This window comes from Diabrotica virgifera, chromosome 7 (assembly GCF_917563875.1).
Source record: "Diabrotica virgifera virgifera chromosome 7, PGI_DIABVI_V3a".
NCBI lineage: Eukaryota > Metazoa > Arthropoda > Insecta > Coleoptera > Chrysomelidae > Diabrotica > Diabrotica virgifera.
Genome location: NC_065449.1, coordinates 82,003,405 through 82,023,480, shown reverse-complemented (window position 1 = coordinate 82,023,480; position 20,076 = coordinate 82,003,405). Strand labels below are relative to the sequence as shown.

Below are 20,076 nucleotides of genomic sequence, written 5' to 3'. Positions count from 1 at the left end.
ACCAACTAAGCGAACTAAATGATATTTCGCACTCTTAACTGCAGATTCCCACAGACCACCCCAGTGGGGAGAGCGGGGAGGAATAAACTTCCAACTTATTTCATTTTGGGTTAAATAGGAGCGAATGTTATCGAAATTTGCTTGAGACTTAAAAAAGTCATACAAGTCACGAAGCTGATTATTAGCGCCAACGAAATTGGTTCCGTTATCACTAAAAATTATTTGCGGATTTCCTCGTCGTGAAAGAAAGCGCTTTAGAGCTGCTAAAAATGAATTTGTGGACAAATCACTGACCAACTCGATATGTATAGCTTTAGTTGCCATACAGACAAATATGGCAATATAACATTTTATATTTGGAGCTTTGCGTAAGCGTGAAGCACGAATATACACGGGTCCAGCGAAGTCTACACCGGTTTTACTAAAAACACGAGCATTCTGTACCCTATCTGGAGGAAGCGGAGCCATAATTTGAGATGCGGTCTGGGCGTTAAAGCGGTAGCAAGTTATACATCGCTTTATAATTCGTTTGACTTGTTTTAGGCCACTTAGAGGCCAGTATCGTAGTCTTAAATTTCCGAGAACATTTTGGGGACCTGTATGTCCCAGCCGGCAATGTTCTCTGTTTATTAAGAGAGAAACTACATGATTATTAGCGGGCAACAAAATAGGAAACTTTTGATTATCATCAATCTGTGCATTCTGAAGTCTACCTCCCACTCTTAAGATACCAGTTTGGTCGATAAAGGGGTTAAGCGAAAGCAAATGTTTGTTATCTATAAGTTTACTACTAGACAGAAGTAACATTTCTTTAGAAAAGTGCTCTGACTGAACTTGACGTATAATAAACATGTGAGCATGCGAGAGTTCATCGACAGTTAAAGGACCAAACTTTCTTGTTTGTTTATCCCTTAAATTGGAAATAAATCGAAGAACATATGCTACTGCATTTTGTAGCTTGGAAAATTTCGAAAAGCGTGCGAACATTGTTGTCCACAAGTTCTCCACCTTATCTGAGATTACAAGAGAAATCTTTTTGGTTTCGGGCAAATTCTCAACTTGGGAAAACGTATTAAAGTTATCAAAATCAACATTATGCGTGCGCAGGAAATCAGGGCCGTGTAACCAAAAACCAAGCATCTTCTCTTCGAAGTTACCGCGAGTTAGCATATCAGCAGGATTCAAATGAGATCGAATATGTCTCCACATAGAAATCGTACTTAGGCTTTGAATTGAAGATACGCGATTGGCTACAAATGTCATGTAACTGTTTGCGGGATTTTTTATCCAGCTAAGTGCAATCTGTGAGTCGGACCAATAATTTATCTTATCGATTATAAAGCGTTCGTTAAAAATAGATAACATTTGATGAACTAGTTTGGAAAGGAGTTCCATTGCACATAATTCCAACTTTGGAATAGTAAGTTTATTTTTGAGCGGAGCAACGCGAGACTTAGCGGTAATTAAATTACTAGACAACGAGTTGTCACTATATTGGGCGACAATATAGATGCAAGCCCCAAAAGCGGTTAGGCTTGCATCACAAAAACCGTGCATATCAATTTTTGTGATTTTTCGATCTACAAAAATAAAACGAGGTATTTCAATATTATTTACTTTCGAGAGGATATGTCCTCTGCTAGTGCGAGTGCCAGGCCGAGTGCGAGACCGAGTGCGAGTGCCAGGCCGAGTGCGAATGCGAGGTCGAGTGCGAGTGCCAGGCCGAGTGCGAATGCGAGGTCGAGTGCGAGTGCCAGGCCGCGTGCGAGGCCGAGTGCGAATGCGAGGTCGAGTGCGAGTGCCAGCCAGAGTGCGAGGCCGAGTGCGAGGTCGAGCGCGAATGCGAGTGCGAGTGCCAGGCTGAGTACGAGTGCCAGGCCGAGTGCGAGTGCCAGGCCGAGTACGAGTGCGAGTGCCAGGCTGAGTACGAGTGCTAGGCCGAGTGCGAGTGCCAGGCCGAGTGCGAGGCCGAGTGCGAATGCGAGTGCCAGGCCGAGTACGAGTGCCAGGCCGAGTGCGAGTGCGAGACCGAGTGCGAGGCCGAGTGCGAGTGCGAATGCGAGGCCGAGTGCGAGTGCCAGACCGAGTGCGAGTGCCAGGCCGCGTGCGAGGCCGAGTGCGAGTGCCAGGCCGCGTGCGAGGCCGAGTGCGAGGCCGAGTGCGAGTGCGAATGCGAGGCCGAGTGCGAGTGCCAGACCGAGTGCGAGTGCCAGGCCGAGTGCGAGTGGCGAGGACTAAATACTCTTCTATGTTCTTTTTGTATTCGATGAAAAAACTAGGGTTATTGGCAAATTTTTTCTCTAGTGGGAGAAAGCGTCTTTTTGCGATGGTGAATGAATCACCCAATTCTTTTGTCCCTGAACAAATCAGAGGCATCTCAACTTGATACCGACCAGACTCTAAAATTTCCGTGGTAGATGCAAAGAGCGTTTCGGCCATTTCTTCTTCCTTAGAACGAGAACATCTCGAGGGAATTTCCTCCAATTCCCAGAATTTTTCCAAATTTGCACAGATATCTTTTTCTCCACCTTCAGCTAGATTATTTGCGTCCTGAACCGACAAAAAAGAATGCGTGTTTGGGGCAATAGAACTGATCTTTTTATGACTCAAATTAGGAACCGGTCCTGCAACTACATAGCCAAACGCGGTTTCTAGAAGCGTGGGTTGATTATGGCCCAGTGAAATAAGGTCGCCTTTTAACAGGCTAAAATAGAGATCAGCACCTATTAAAATGTCAATATTACTGGGTTCCCAGAAACGAGGATCGGCCAGCTCGTGTATTATATGATCGGGTATTTTTAAACCATGAGGATTTAAAGCGATTTGCGGTAATCGCTCAGTAGTTCGATCTATTACTGAGCAGGAAATATCAAATTGTTGATAAGGATTAAGTTTGGAGTGTAACACAATGTCTAAAATGTCATTGGATTGAACAAGACCATTGTTACCTAGACCTGAAATGGATAATTTTTGCACTCTAGTTGGGTACTGTAATCGATTTGCTAAGTCTTTCGATGCAAAACTTTGCTGACTTCCCGAATCTAAAAGTAATTTGACAGAGAAGGGTTTACCAGTTCTGGAATATACTTTTGCTTGGGCAGTAGGTAAAAGGATTTGACAATTATTTTTACTAAGGGCGGATAAGTTAGTAGTACTTGTAGAGGCACAAGCTTGACTGCTAGCGTTATTTGCGTCGGATACCGATAAATTTGCGGGCGAATGTTGCGTAAGAAACGTACTATTTTGCGTCAAAGATGGATTGGAGTCCCTATTAGAAACATTATTTCTGTTCCCATTATGTCTCGAATGTTGATTATTTTGTGCTACATTTTGACCCCTCTGCTGATCCCCGACGCGTTGAGAATTAGTTTCTAAATGAATAAGTGAATGATGGTCCCTACCACAGTGGTGACACCTAGACAAACTCTTACAACTCGACAAGATATGCATACTAGAAAGACAATTGAAGCAAAGCGATTTCGATTTTACAAATCGATGTCTCTCTTGCGGAGATAACTTCAAGAATTTCGTGCACACGTAAGTGGAATGCGACCGTTCATTGCAATAATTGCAATATTTGCCGGTGGAACTGATGTTCCTCGTATTTAGATCAGACACGTTTGCGTGAAGGTTTATCTTAGGGGAAGACTTATCTGAATTTTTTGTAAAGTTATTATCGTGCTTTGAATTACCGTCAAACATATTTAAATTTTCTAATATCGTATAGCGTTTTCTTAAAAATTCGAAAAATAAGTCTACCGAGGGGAGCGTGGTCAAATCTCGTTCACTTTCAAAAGCTCGCCGACTTTGAAAGTCCAATTTTTTCTCTAACAAAAATACAAGAAGCGTGTCAAGGGTATCGTGATCAGATAGTTTAAGATTTTTTACTAAATCCAGCGTTTCTTTACTCGTAACGTAGAAACTCCGTATCTCGCTAGCATTACATTTGTTGATCGGCTTTTGATCCAGTAGCGTCTGATAGAGAGAGTTCAATAACTTATTCTTATCTTCATAATTGTTTCTAAGGGTGGATATAGCGACTTCTAAATTCTGGTTTGTAACTGGTAAAGACTCTATTAAACTAAGCGGTTGACCTTTGAGCAAACTTTTTAAATAGTAGAATTTCTCACTTTGTGATTTTAATTTGGGGTTATTCAAAACAAGGGATGAAAAGAGATCGAAAAAGGGTAAAAATTCTTCCGGTTTCCCTGAAAATGGTTTTATTTGGATATCCGGTAATTTGACATTTGACACACTATCGATTACTTTGTTTGGTTTTGACAACTTTTCGATTAATTCTTGTAACTGAGCCAAGGCAATTTCAAATCTATCAGCCACGACCTCATTTTCCTCACTATCGGACGCCACTGAATCTGGTTCTTTTAACATTTCAATATCGCTTTGGATTTGCTTATATTTGTTATAGTTTTCAGCCAAGTTATCAAATTTAACTCTAATTAAATGAAGGTTGTCAGAATCACCCTTTATAAACTTTTCTATACGTGTGAGTTGCGCTTTACAAGTGCTGCGCTGACTTTTTAACATCACTGTATTATTATTATTATTAGCCATTATTCCAAACTACGTAACTAATTTACAATACGACTCAAAACAAAATCCTTTACCAAAATATTAATTTGCGTGATTCAATTATAAAAACTATAATTATTAGCGTTGAAACAAAGCGATGTAAAAAACAAATATTAAATTTAACATGTATAATGAAAAGGTTGCGGAAACTTTATCAAAGATCCAAATATATTTTTGCGTGGTTCAACTATAAAAAATATAGCCATTAGCGCTAAAACAAAGCGATGCAAAGAACAAATATTAAATTTAACATGTATAATGAAACGGTTGCGAAAACTTTATCAAAGATACATATATCTCAGCGCGAGCGTGATTCAACTATAAAAAATATAATCATTAGCGGTAAAACAAAGCAATGCGAATACAAATATTATTGAATTTAAATCGTACAATGCGAATGATGCGAAAACTCTTGATCAAGGATACAAAATATATTAGCGTTAAAACAAAGTGATTCAAAGAACAAATATTGAATTTAAATCCTATAATGCGAAAACCGAAAAATCTTGTCAAAGACAGAAATATATTTTTATCGTTTCTTGAACAAACAACTATAAAAAAGGTTTTTTTGCACTTTGTTAGAATAAATACCGGTCTTAGCTAGGACAGGGCATCAGCTAAATCTCTCCCCTTACTCCTCTGTGTCTGGTTCAGCCACACTTCAGGTTCACAAAAACTTGTTTTTCATGTATCTATGCGGTTGGGTTTTCAACTTTGTTGATAAATTGTTGCATTTTCCGAAGTGAATTTCTGGCCCGGTGGTGCAATGTTGCCGTTGTGTACACTAATGTCCAGGTTTTAAGGAAACTTATTTGCGATTAAAGTTTTTTGAAAAAGTGTTTATGCGAGCTGGGTTACAATCCGTCTCGACATGGACCAAAAAAATGGTTGAGAAAGGGCGTAGTTAAGCATAGACTGAAGGACCACCAGCCATGGGCTGGAAAGAAAAGCGGTTTACACGTAACAAACTTTATTGAGTGAAGAATGGTGAATAAAAAGCTAAGATGGTAATGTCCGTATAACTATCGTATGACACTGAAGTACGGATAACACTGACGTTGGACTGTCACTTCACTTCACTGTATAACTACTTACAACGATAAGGTTTGCTGCGTACAAGAATGTTCTAGGCTACGAGTAACACTGGCAACATTGCTTTTGCGGGAGTTTTAGCGGCAAGAAAATTGCGATAGGCGACGGTTCTTTCTGAGGACTAATAGCGAACCTTTCTACTCAAGAGCTAGTTGCGAACTGAACTGTTTGGAACTGGAAAAAGCGCGGTAAACCTTTCGTTTTGGCGGCATTTGAAGGGACCGGTTAGGTCACTACTAAGATATAGCATTGGTTTGTGTAACGAACATTTCATATTTGTATACAGGGTGAAACGTTATTTCACCACTTTTGATTGTGTGAATCACGATATTTTGATAAAAAAACTAGATTTCTACGGAATTCGAGGTATTTCTTCGAACTGGTTTCAATCTTACTTGGATAATAGGAAACAACTGGTTAGAGCAAATGATACAGACTCTAGTCTCAAAAATGTTGTATGTGGGGTACCACAAGGTTCAGTATTGGGTCCTCTACTTTTCCTTATCTTTATTAATGACATTACCAGCTTAAAAATCGATGGAAAAGTTTTTCTTTTTGCTGATGATACCAGTATCACTTGGAGCAACTCAAATATCGCAACTCTTCATGCTACTATAACTTCTGATCTACTTACAATAAAATCTTGGTCCGATTCAAATTTACTCTCTTTTAACGTAGATAAAACAGTAGCATTGTCCTATAAAGGAGCTCTTCAACCCTTACCTCTTCATAACAGCCAGATCAGTATCGTTGATTCTGTAAAGTTTCTTGGTATTTTTTTAGATAGCAATCTGAAATGGTCCCTTCATATTGATGTGTTAAGCAAGAAACTATCCTCAGCTTGCTTTGCAATAAGATCTGTTTCGAAGGAAATGGATTTAGCCTCTTCCAAAATAACATATTTTTCTTTGTTCGAGTCACATCTTCGATATGGTCTCCCTTTTTGGGGTTCTGGTACGGCTGCCCAAACTGATGTTATTTTTAAATTACAAAAAAGAGCAATAAGATATCTGTTTGGCCTCAGAAGAACAACACATTGCAGAAGCTACTTCAAAGATCACAGGATTCTAACACTACCTTCTTTATATATTTTAGAAACTGTTTGCTTAATTCGTAAACATCTACATGTCTTTCCAGCAAGACCTAGACATGACTATTCCACCAGAAATTCTACCTTTGACATCTATTTACCGATCCCGTCCAGTGAGTTAGTAAAGAAATCTATATTATATTCTGCAAAAAAACTTTACAACCATCTCCCTCTACAACTTAAATCTGCAACATCTTTCCCCAAGTTCCGTAAAATGACTAAAGCCTATTTATCTGAAAGACCATATCATTCAACAGCAGAGTTTCTTAACCAATAACTAAGAAAGTACAGTATTCTTATTTATAAGTATAATCTTAATCTATATTTGAGTGTCATATGCAGCAGCTTAACTTAACTTAATAAATTTCTTAAGGTAGAATATGCAATTTGCAAATTTTTTTTTTAAATTTTGCAATAGATTGTTACTGTTTTTTTTGTTTCTTTTTATTATTTTTATTTATATAGACGATTTATATCATTTTAGTAAATTGTATTTGTTATTTGTTATTGTTCTTATACTTACTTACTTTCCGTGTCCGGAACACCAACAACTTTAAATTCTGTATTTCCAATGGTTGGCCACATAGATGGCCCTGTCATTTGCTATAATTAAGTCTTGTTCTGTGCAGGTCTCTCTCATCTCTGTGCATGATAGTAGATGCCGGCTGGTCTGAACCGCGCCACAGTCGCAGGTATCGTCCTCCTGGTATCCCCATTTTTTCAGGTTACTAGCACAACGTGAGACGCCGGTTCTTAGTCTGTTTAGCGCTTTCCAAGTCGGATACGGTAAATTGTGTCCAGCAGCCATTTCCTCCGAGGGAGGAAAATGTGTCGCGGTAGCTGACGCTTGCCATAGGTGTATTCGGCGCGTCTCTGGCGCTTCGGGGATGGATCTTGATGTTTTCAGGAAGCTTTTCCGAGATCTTAGTCTGCTTGGCTGAGTTTGGTGGTCATATAAGGGGTGTCTTCGGTCCGTCTCCTGCTTTTTCCGTTCTACCTCTGACGTGACCTTCCTCCTGATAGGTGGTGGAGCAATTCCAGCAATGGGGTATACCTCTTCGATAGGTGTCGGTTTCAGGCAACCCGATATTATACGGACCGTTTCATTTAGAGCCACGTCGACGTTCTTTGCGTGAGCAGAGTTTGCCCATACTGGTGCTCCAAACTCCGCGGCCGAAAAACATAATGCCAAGGCAGAAGTGCGGAGAGTGTGTGGTTGTGCTCCCCATTTTGTATTAGTTAGCTTGCGGATGATATTATTTCTGGCACTTACTTTCTTCTTGACATCTTGACAGTGGTATCGGTAAGACAGAGTTCTATCCAGACGGACGCCAAGGTATTTTGGCGTCTTGTTGTGTTCCAGCATCTGACCACGCCATTCCACCTCCAGCGACCTTCGGGCATGCTTGTTTCTCAGGTGGAAAGCACATACCTGGGTTTTTGTGGGATTGGGTTTCAGATGGTTTTTATCATAGTATAGAGCTAAGTCTCCCAGGGCATCTGTCAGTTTCACTTCGACTTCATTGAAGGTTCTTCCCTGAGCTGCCACCGCTGTATCATCAGCGTAAATAAATTGCCTTGTTTGTTGGTGTATGGGTTGGTCGTTGGTGTATATGTTGTATAGAATCGGCGCGAGGACACTTCCCTGTGGTAGCCCATTTTTTTGGTCCCTCCACCGACTGTTCTTGGACTGGAGCGTTACGTAGAAGCGTCTATTCTGGAGGAGACATTTCACTAACCTTGTTAGTCGGAAATCCTTTGTAGTTTCGTAGAGTTTTGCGAGTAGCCGTTGATGGTTAACTGTATCATAGGCGGCAGTTAGGTCTATGAACGCTACTCCTGTTATTTCCTTCCGTTCAAAACCATCTTCAATATGTTGGGTGAGATTAAGAATTTGACTGCAGCAGCACTTTCCGGGCCTGAATCCTGCTTGTTCTGGAATAATTTTAGTCTCCACATATTCTGCGATCCGGTTCAGTATCATTCTTTCAAAGGCCTTGAAAAGGTGGCACAAGAGAGATACAGGTCTAAAACTCTTTGTATCCGCCGGATCCTTCCCTGGTTTTAAGAGGGCTACCACTCTAGCTTTTCTCCAGATTTTGGGAATTTGTAATGTACGGATGCAGCAATTCATCATTTTTACGAGCCACTCTACGGTTTTTATTCCAAAGTTCTTTATTTGCTCTGTTCGTATGTCGTCCAGGCCAGCCGCTTTATTATCTTTCATTTGATGGATCGCGCCTCTCATCTCCTCTAGACAAAAAGAGGTACCTAGAACATCTCTTTCTTCGTCGATATTCCGTTGAGCTCTCACCTTGTTCTTTCTTGATGTCGTCTTACCGTTCATTAGAAGATGATGGGCTATCTGATCGGGTGTGACTTCTGTCATGTTGACTGCCGGAGCAGCGGGATCGTTGCCAAGATTCCGAATCAGCTTCCAGGCACGTCTGCTGTTTTGTTTCATGTCCAGACTCGTGACCAGCTTGCACCACCTTTCCGTTCTGTTGGCGGATATCGCATGTAACATTTCCTCCCCAGCCTGTATTGTCGCTTCCGAGAAAGGGTCTTCTTCATATAGATGTTCGTATCTTTTAAGTAGGGGTTTAGATTCTTCATTGAGCCCCGCTATGTACTCAGTTCGACAACCTCTAGGGATAAATTTCCGTGATACTTGCTTTACGATTTCTACAAATTTATCGTATGAATCAGGGCAAGGTTCTAGCTGGGAAACTTCTTGATCCAATGTTTCAGAGAATTTTTCCCATTTTGCTTTAGTAAAGTTGAACCTTCTCTTGAAAGGAACAATTTCGTATCTGATTGCCGCGTTGGAAAGACAAATTATTGGTCTGTGCTGTGTCTTTGGGAGGGCGCTTCCAACGATTTTTGTCACCTGGTCTCCAATTCTGTCGCTGACAAATATATTGTCTGGGTTGTAACCTCTGCGCCATCTTCCGCTGTTGAACGACGCAGGTTGCTTTGGATCGTGAATAAGTTTTAGGTTCATGCTTTCAGCCCATTTTTCTAGTTCTTCGCCATTGGAATCTGTTTCGTTGTAACCCCACGCGACACTGTGACAGTTGAAGTCACCCAGTACGAATTTGATTTGCTGTGATTGAAAGTTATTCGGTTCCTCAAAAGCAAAGTCAGCGTTTGGTGGTTTGTAGATTGACGTTACTGTACAGGAGTTTATCTCCACTGTGAGGATCTCGATGTCATTTTGATCTGTTAGAGATGTGGATGCTACGTCGATATCTGGTCTGACGAAGACTGCGCTACCATATTGGTCGTGTGGTCTCTCCAGTATGAGCTTCATACCCCGAATCCTTGGTCTGCGGCTTGCAGTACCTCTATGGGTTTCTTGAACCAGTAGAACATCGACACCATGTTCTCTGCACATATTAGACAATAGGTCTTCTTTATCTGCTGATAGTCCTTCAATATTAATTGAGGTCGTCATCAAAAATGGCCTTGATAAAGACCGTTTTGATTTTGATTGCATCTGTGTTGTTGGTGCACCGGTGTTGAAAGGATTAGCCGACATTACTCGTTTCCAGGGGACGCCCGATTGTATTCACAAGTGATCACAATCTACGTGGAGGCTCCTTTCATGTCCCCCATTGTTCTTATTTATGATTCTTGTAAGCTTTGTCTATAAAATTGTTAAATTTTTCATGACAATAAAGCATATTTCTATAAAAGTTTATAAATTTTATAAAATATTTAAAATCAGCTGTGTCTGTAGATGCAGTACTACCATAACGTGACACAGGGTGACCAACAAAATTTCGACCAATCACGTGCCGAATTTCATACAATTTTCGATACAAGAACTTGCATAGTGTCATACAGGGCACAAATGTACGTACAAGAAATGATACAAGAAAATGTATACAAGAAACGATATCAGAAACGATATTAGAAATGATACAAGAAAATACATAGTGTCATACCACGGTGTCATACAGCCTTTACATTCTTACATCTTGTTACATAACCTTAATCTATCTACGTGTACAAGACTAAAAACTTCTTCTCTTTTATTACAGTGTCTATTCCCTAATAAGGATTTTAACGCAGACTATATATTTCTACAATTACATAAATGCCACAAAGAAATAGCTTCAGTCAGAACAATATATTAGGTAATAATGAACAATGATTTAAAATGAACGATGTTTTAAATACATATCCATAAACTTCTAAAAAATAATAAAATTCATTCGTATGCATAGAAAGTATGCATAAAAAGCTAGGATCTGCAATCTGGGGCCTGATTCTAATTCATTTCGACGTCGCAATTTAATTTCGAGTCCGCCATGATGGTCGCAATTTATAACGATTCTTATTAATTTCGATATTAGTTCCACCTGGGGATATTAACGTTATCATGTTGATACTGCTCAGAATTTGGGTTGGCGCTCCGGTTTATTGGATTTATTGGCTACGCAACCAGCGAGACATTTGTTGATAGTGTGAGAAAATTATCGAAAAAATGTCATTTTTGGGAAAAGTTATTTACCAGCTATTTTATTGCTAAAATCGAATCTTAAGATTGCACATTTTAGTAATATGGGGTATGACAAGTCCGCAGAAACGGTATTATTTTATTTATAAATAAATTAGCATTCCTAAATCTTCTGTCTTTTTCAATTGGTGCTCTGTAACTCCTAAGATTTTTTCTTTAAACCAAAAACACTCAAATAAAAATTTGCCGTAATTTAGTTCTGCACAAAGTTATTTTTTTTTCGATTTCCTTCAACAAAAATTTTATTCGGAAAATCCGAGTTTTTCCAAAAAAATCTGCAATTTTCAATTAAAATTTTAGGGAAGTAATTATTTATCGATAATTAAATAAATTGATGACATGAAAAATTTTTTATAGTAGTAGATTATACAGTGCGGTGGAATAAGTGTTACCCCCCACCCTGTTAACTTGTTTATTTTAAGAATATAAGCAAAACGCTCGAACAGGTCGATTTTTAAACTAACCATAGTATATTATAGCATTAACGTTTCGAACTTTACGCGATCCCTCTTCAGGTGACAGACATAACTTTGATTTTTTTAAATGGGAAAGTACTTCATGTGACACCTCATTTAAAAGCTCTTAAGATACTGATTTCAAAAATGTATAAATAATACTTTACTTCTATTTGAGAGAGTAGGCGCAAAATTTTTTTCGAATTATTTTTAAATACATTCATTTTTTTTTTCGAATCCTGAGAAAACTAATAAGTATTTTTGAAAAATTTAAACGCAGAATGAAATATCACGGTATTATCGAGAGTAAAGAGTCCCTAAGAACTTCTAGTCGAGGAAATGAAGCATTTTGGCTCGCAATTTTTTCGTCCAGCATGGATTTACTTGAAATTTTCACAGAAGGTAAGGAATAGTCCAAGGATCATTTTCTATATCATGCCGCTGTACGCTAAAACCTTGGGGGTGGTTGCCACCCCATCTCGGGGGCGGGAATTTTTTATTACATTTTATCTATGTAAATCGATGTAAAAAGTGATTATAAGAAAAAAATGTTTTTTACATTTTCTTCGTAAAACTAATATTTTTCGAGTTATTCGCGCTTGAAAGTAACAGTTTTTCGATGAAAAAATCGACTTTTTTAGAGGGTTTTTTGAGAATACCTCGAAAAATATGCATTTAATCAAAAAAACTGTCGATATCAAAATTGTATCTTTTAGTAACACAAACCAAATTGTTTTTCTGTAATATCGCTAAGACCAATACAAACCGAGATACGGTATGTTAAAAGTTAGCTTTTTTCGTCAAATGCATAATTTGAAATATTCAAAGTAAAATAACGGAAAAACTTTGCATTTTTCTAGAAAAGCTTAAATAATCTTTTTTCAAGTATACAGTTAGGCCTTTCAAAAAAAAATAATAAAAAGTTCCTAGTCTGAAAATTAAGCGACTTATGATTAGAAAAAAAGTCGGTACCTGCTTTTCTCTATGAAAAAATCAGTGAAAACAACCCCCTAACTACCCTCCTGATTAAAAATTGGTCTTCACCTTTCTGTAATTCCTTTTATATTTGTATTATTAATACATCCAAGAAGTTTGATCTATTTAAAAGGCCTAGTTTTAGAAAAATTGGAGTTAAAAGAAAAATTAATTTTTTGTAATTTCCCATTTTCCACCTTTTACTTCAAAATATCTCCAAAAATACTAGAGACACAAAAAATGATACATTAGCAAATTGTAGCTTCTTTAATAACTAAAATTCCCTTGTGAATAGATTTTCATAACAGTGGACAGTTAGCGAGATATAGCTGTTTAAAACCTCTATTTACGAGCAAACACCCCCTTATTCGAGCCCTTTAAACCCACCCTAATTAAAAACTTAGGGATCTAAAGTTGACACAGTCTTATAACTCTTCAAAAATCCTACAGTCATTTTTCAAAAATCTTTTCACCGCCAAAAATGAAGGAGCTCTGTTTATACAACGAATTTTTTTTTTCGAAAAATTCGTATAGGCCGCTTATTAGCCCAATAAATGACCGTTTTGGAGTGTAATTTCCAGGGGCAACTCCGAATTGCATGAAAATTTGGATTTAGGTTCTACTTACCCTCCACTTCAAAGTTGAATTTGTGCCGTTGGTTGCTTTTACTTGGGGGGTGACATTTACCCCTTCTCGGGGGTGAAAATCGCGTGTTTAAAATAGGGCCGGAAATGGATAAATTGACTTATTTTAAGCGCCTTTTGTTCTATAAAGTTTTTTACGTAAGTCAATACTTTTCGAGTTATTCGCGATTTAAAATGTTGATTTTCCGACAAAAAAACTATGTTTTCAGATCGTTTTCCCCAAATAACTCAAAAAGTAAATATCTTATAAAAAAAATATTTTTAGCAAAAGTGTAGCCTATAAAAAAACGAAAAAAATGGTGTACCAGTAAAGTCTACAAATTGAGTAGAAGCAAAGTTGTAGCTCATGAAAAATACGTTCTTATTCGTTTAATTCCAAATCGAATAATTCAACTCGAAATCACCGAAGAAAGAAGCGTTTTTCGGGAAAACATTATTAACATTTTTAAAGTCTCGAAAAAAGCTTATTATTTGTTTTTTACAAAAGTTTACAGCATCAACAATAAACGAGTTACACTGAAAAAAAGTTGGCCCCTTTTTTTTGGTAAAAAAAAAATCGTGAAAACCTCCCTCTATTTAGCACCCTAAATGAAATTAATCGTTTGGCTTTACCATCTATTTTAACTGTATGTGTATTGTTTATATGATCTGTAAGTTTGATTGGTTTGAAGTGCTTATTTTTGAAAACATTTGGTTTTATAGTGCAAAAAAAATTTCTGAAATTCTTTGAAAAATTTCATTTTTTCAAAATAACTTAAAAAGTATTAGTGATAAGAAAAATCTTAAAGAGTAAAAAAATGTAGGTTTTGCTATTATAAATATGCTAGTTTCATTTTGTTTCTCCGTAAGACAAAAATTGGTTAAGATATGGCTGTTCAAAATTTGCATACACTCGTGATTAGTGACCCATTCAAGCTTTCTCAATTATAATCCTTTCAAAAATAAACACTTTAAACCGGTGAGACTGACAGATCATATAAAAAAATAGATAGGTAAGTAAATTGTTTTTAAAGCAGTAGCGATTAATTTCATTTGGGGAGCTAAACACGGCGAGATTTTCATGATTTTTTACAAAAAAAAAGAGCCAACTTTATTTTGAGCGTAACTGGCTTATTTTTAATGATAAAACTTTTGTTAACAATTAAAACAAAGCTTTTTATAAACACTTTAAAAAAGTTAAAATGGGTTTTTCCCGAAAAGTGCTTAATTTTTCGGTGATTTCACCTTGAAATATTCGATTTGGAATTGGACGAATAAGAACGTATTTTTCGTGAGCTACAACTTTGTTTTTATTTGATTGATAAACTTTACTGATACACCATTTTTGGGTTTTTTATAAGCTACACTTTTGCTAAGGATATTTTTTTCGATAAAATATTTACTTTTTGAGTTATTTGCGAAAAACCGTCTGAAAACGTAGTTTTTTTTGTCGAAAAATCAACATTTTCAATGGCAAATAACTCGAAAAGTATTGACTTACGTAAAAAACTCTATAGAACAAAAGTTGCTTAAATTTAGTCAATTTTATCCATTTCCGGTCTTATCTCAACGTATGTTTTTCACCCCCGAGAAGGGGTGATTGTCACCCCCAAGTAAAAGCAACCAACGGCACAATTTGAACTTTGAAGTGTAGAGTAAGTAGTACCTAAATCCAAATTTTCATGCAATTCGGAGTTGCCCCTGAAAATTACACGGTATCGCCGAATTTCCCATTAATTTACTGGTCTATATGGATAATTTTCAATGTATGTATAATACCACAGAACCGGTTCGTATACTGGAAGATGACTAAAAAACTATTTGTATTTGTATTTTTACATATTTGTAAATTCGTATTTTTGTGTAACTAAATGTTTTTGTAATTCTTTAATTCTACTTCTTTTTCTGTATAGACCTATTAAAATATCTACTTATAAATACTGTAGTGTTATTAAGGGTGGTTTTTAAGGGTTGAAGTATTATGATATTATATCCTAAAGTATAAAACAATCATTATTTAACCAATCAAAACCAAATTTTACCCATATTAATGTATAAAATATTTTTATATCATTTTTGACAATAAGGGGTTGATTACACCCCTAAAATTAATCAACGCCCTTAAGCATGATATAGAATATAAAGTACAGGGTGAAATTATTCCTTTAGGATAAGTAAATTTTGTATATATAGCTCCAACAAGGGTGGTTTTAAGGGTTGAAATATTATGATAGTATATCTTAAAGCATAACACATTCATTATGTAACTAATAAGAACCAAATGTTGACAATATTAAAGTATAAAATGCTATTTTATAATTTTTTACAACTAGGGGTAGTTTTCACCCTTACAAAACCAAAAGCGTACAACGGCTCAATATAGAAAATGAACTAGAGGGTGTAATGAGCCTAATCCCAAATTTTTGTACAAATCGATGCTGGACGAAAAAATTGCGAGGTTTTGCCATTTTTTCAGCTTCATTTCCTCGACTATTCTATAATGTTTATTTTAATATGTCACAGGGGTGAAAAAAAAGAGAAAATTTAGTCTAATATTTAATTTCAAATATATCATTCAAAATAAACTTTTGTTTATTCTAAGGGACTTTCAGCCCTTCATAACAATCTAATCTTTCATTATGAGTTTAAATTTTTCAAAAATACTTATTCGATTTCTTAGAATTCGAAAAAAATAAATGCATTTTAAAATATTTTGTCCGAAATTTTGCGCCTACGCTCTCAAATAGGAGTAAAGTATTCCACATTTTTGTAATCAGTATTTTAAAAGCTTTTAAATGCTATTACAGTGTCACATGATGTACTTTCCCATTTAAAAAAATCAAAATTATGACTGTCACCTGAAGAGGGATCGCGTAAAGTTCGAAACGTTGATGCTATAATATACTATGATCAGTTTAAAAATCGAACTGTCCGAGCGTTTTGCTTATATTCTTGAAATAAACAAGTTAACAGGGGGGGGGGGAAACACTTATTCCACCGCACTGTGTATCAGGAGGCCGGCGACAATCTAACCAAAAGTTTAGCAATAATTAAAATGTTAATTAAAAAATTGCGGTCGAAATAATAACTAGAAAGATTATAAACTAGATTAACTATGATTTTCGTACCTATTGGGACCGTGCAAGTTCGGCAAAGCGATACCTATTTCTACGCTCTGCACCTTTATTCGCACTTTTAATTATATTGGCCAATTATATTAGTCCTGGTTACTGGATAATTGTCAAGGTCATTGTCCAAAAAAATAATAAGAAGAAAAAATAAGATTCAGGTTATGTTATTAAAACGTAAACAATTGTATGTAGTAAATAAAATTAGTTATTAAAATGCAGTACTGCAAGCAAAATACAATTAATTATTAAATTTACCTTTATATAATTATCATATCAATATTGTGGAGCAACATATAATTGTTCTTCTTCAATAACAGTAGATATGGAATGTACGTCAATTTGACAATTTCAATTGACAATATGAATTATTTAAGAAAGTTGTAATATTTCCCTGGGTGCGCTTGTCTTGTGCTTGTATTCGGTTCAGTTTCAGTTCGGCTTTTCCACAGCCACCTTTACTTTACAAGCCATAAAGAGGAAAAGGCAACGTCGCAATTGATGACGTCGGTAGTCTGACTTTCGGACTACCCACAGCCACCTTTACTTTACGTTAAGTAAAGGTGACTATGGCTGTGTAGGTCTCCCCATAGGGCTTTTCATTCACAGTCATTTGTTTCGAGCTTCTGTCAAATGTCGTAATCCGTTTATATTTTCCGTCGTATCCGTTTATATTAATATTATACACAGATTATACAACATATGACAGAAGCTCGAAACAAATGACAATCGATGAAAAGCCCTATTCCGTTCTGCGGAAGCTTAGAGCCCGCGCACACTGAAGACTTTTTAGTCGGCCGATAGTTTAATCGGTTTTTAAAGTACAGTGAGGTATGCATCGGTGAATCGGTGTAATGTCAAGTAATGTGCGCATCTGCATACCTATCTGTACTGATTAAGAAGCCGACCAAACTATCGGCCGACTAAAAAGTCTGCAGTCTGCGCGGGCTCTTAATGTGAGTCATGATACTATTGTACAAGAATTCATCTGTACTCATTAGATATCTTTTAAAAACACCCTTTAATTATCTACGCTAATTTCTTTCGGTTATTTAAATGTCATCATAAACAATTCCAACCTTCTTTCGTTACATAAACATTGTTGACCTAGATGTGAGGTGTAATTATACATACAGCCACTATAAACACTTTTCAGGGTCGACGCTGACTTTGCACTTTTAAATATATTTATACAACCAAAACATAATAAGGGAATCCTAATTACACATTCCACATTCGTCATTCTATTTGATTAGATGTAAGATTATTCACATTAAAAGATAGTGTCATCTACATTCCGCGAGACGACGTTACGTAGGTTGCTACCAGCTTGTACTCATGCGAGTATAATAAAACAACTTCAACAGTGAAACGACTATTAATCATTCCACCCCTCGGATAAGGGTTAACCACCCTTACCGGGAGAAGATAGCCCTAGTAATCCTGGACTATCGTATGGCGATCCTGCCAGGATTATATAAACCTTTGACACACCTATTTGCAATGAAAGAACCAACCTCAAAACTCACGAGGATCAGATTAGACCTAGAAGAATATGACTTCGAAATAGAGTATATAACAGGGAAAAGTAACTACGCAGACAGCCTTTCAAGAATAACATTGCATCAACTAAAGAACCTATACATAGACAACACCCATATACTAGCTATAACAAGAGCTCAAGCAAGAGAAAAGGAGAAGGAAGCAAGACAAACAAAGGCTGAAAGTGAACTCGCACTACAGCCAGAAGCCACCAAACAGACAGTAAGGAAGGTACTAAATAATTTAGAGGCGCATAGACTACCAATTTTGTCCTTTGGACACGAGAGAAAAAAATTCTTGACATAAAGAAACTTTATTAATATTTAAGAAAGATCGACTTGACATATTGTCTAAGAAATATATCTTTGTATGTAAGATATAATTTTCTAAAATATTTCAAATAAATTCTACTATAGCCAAAGAAATATATCTTAAACATGATTGAACTATCACTTTCTGGCAAACTTCAAACCCATTTATCAGAAAGAAATTACACTTGATGTTAATTAATTTTATTAGTCATAAAAATATATTTTTTACACATTAGAAAACTATTCTTTCTGAGCAATAATATTTCTTAGTAAGGAATATTATTATTTTACTATTAATAATTAATTTATTTAATGTTAAGAAATATATTTCGCAGAGATAAACGTATATTTAGAGTTAAGTTAATATTTCTTTAAAATAAAGTGATATTACATACCGCGAAATAAATCATTGTGTTAAGGTAAAATCATTATTTATTAATAAAATAAGATATAAAACGTTATTATTACATACAAATATTTTCTCCACTCTTAAACCACTGGCTTCTACACAACAATAAAAGGATGGAGAGGCAAATCCAACTTCCTCAAATTTTCCTTCTTTTGTTAATAGCACTTTGTATATCAGCAATTCACTAAAACAAAATCGTTATGTAGAAAGAGTAAACTTACTTTAATAATTTTTTTTTTATAAAGATATAGATATTTATTTTGACAAATTTAGGAAATACAAAAAAAAACAAATACACGGCCCCACGTAAGAACTATTAATACTAATAATAATCAATCATATTTAGTTCAAACATGGCATTATTTAACCTATACATCGTTGTTTATTTTTTTCTTTTTGTTAATGAAATATTAATTATTTATCTGTATAATATTAAGTCACACAATAAACATTGTTTAGCTAAAACAAGAGGGAAAATACAACCAATGTAAAACATTGAAGCAGACATAATAATATGTAATTTTCTTAATTTTTATAATCTAAAAGAGACAGCATACCTAATCATTAAGAAATTTTATTACGGGAAAGTATTATTAGTTTACATCTAAGTCATTTAATACATATTAACTAATTCACGGTTTTCGGCAATAACATTTCTTAACCATAAACTTATATTTCTTTTAGACGAACTGATTTCTTTATCTCAAATAAATTAAGAGAAAAAATCCTCAGCGTTGCATCCGCCATGTTTGATATAGCGTTATATTGTAAATTTCTATGGAAGACGATACATTCAAGAAACCTATTATAGTTGATACATAAGTATACACATTTTTAAAAAGGTACTTACATGTATGAAGTTCTGGAAGGTCCCGCAGTTGGTTAATAAGTCCTTTCTTAATATTGTTCTGAAGCTATATATTATATCATTCTGTCCCAGCTTTAAATTGTGGCATATTTCCCAGTTAGAATAATAAGCTCCTTTATTTCAGAGTCGTCCATCATTATACCTAAAAAGCATATAAAGATACTATTATATTTCTTTTTTAACCATTCGGATACGCAACAATATTAATATTACATCTTAAATTACTCAATTTACTTTTATTTAATACCTATATATGTACGTACCTTCAAAATATACGTTAATTTTTAAAGTACACCAATAAATCCAACATCCATCTATATGAACATGAACATATCACGCCATCTTGACAAACACTGACGACTAAATCATAAATAGTTAATCTGCGCAATTCTTTTGTGGAAGAAAATCTCTTTTCAAGTAACATTTCGGCATTAATGACAAAGTTTTTATTTTATAACCACAGTTACT

General features: G+C 35.8%; 1 protein-coding gene across 1 annotated transcript; it reads right to left on the bottom strand.

Moving 5' to 3' along the window:
- Positions 1–2,338: 2,338 nt before the first annotated feature.
- LOC126888547 (uncharacterized) lies at positions 2,339–4,572 on the bottom strand. The gene is made up of 2 exons (XM_050656893.1): positions 2,399–4,572; positions 2,339–2,357 (listed from the first exon to the last, which is right to left on the bottom strand). The coding sequence occupies exons 1-2, from the start codon at positions 4,570–4,572 to the stop codon at positions 2,339–2,341; spliced, it is 2,193 nt and encodes a 730-aa protein (XP_050512850.1).
- Between the last annotated feature and the right edge of the window lie 15,504 nt (positions 4,573–20,076).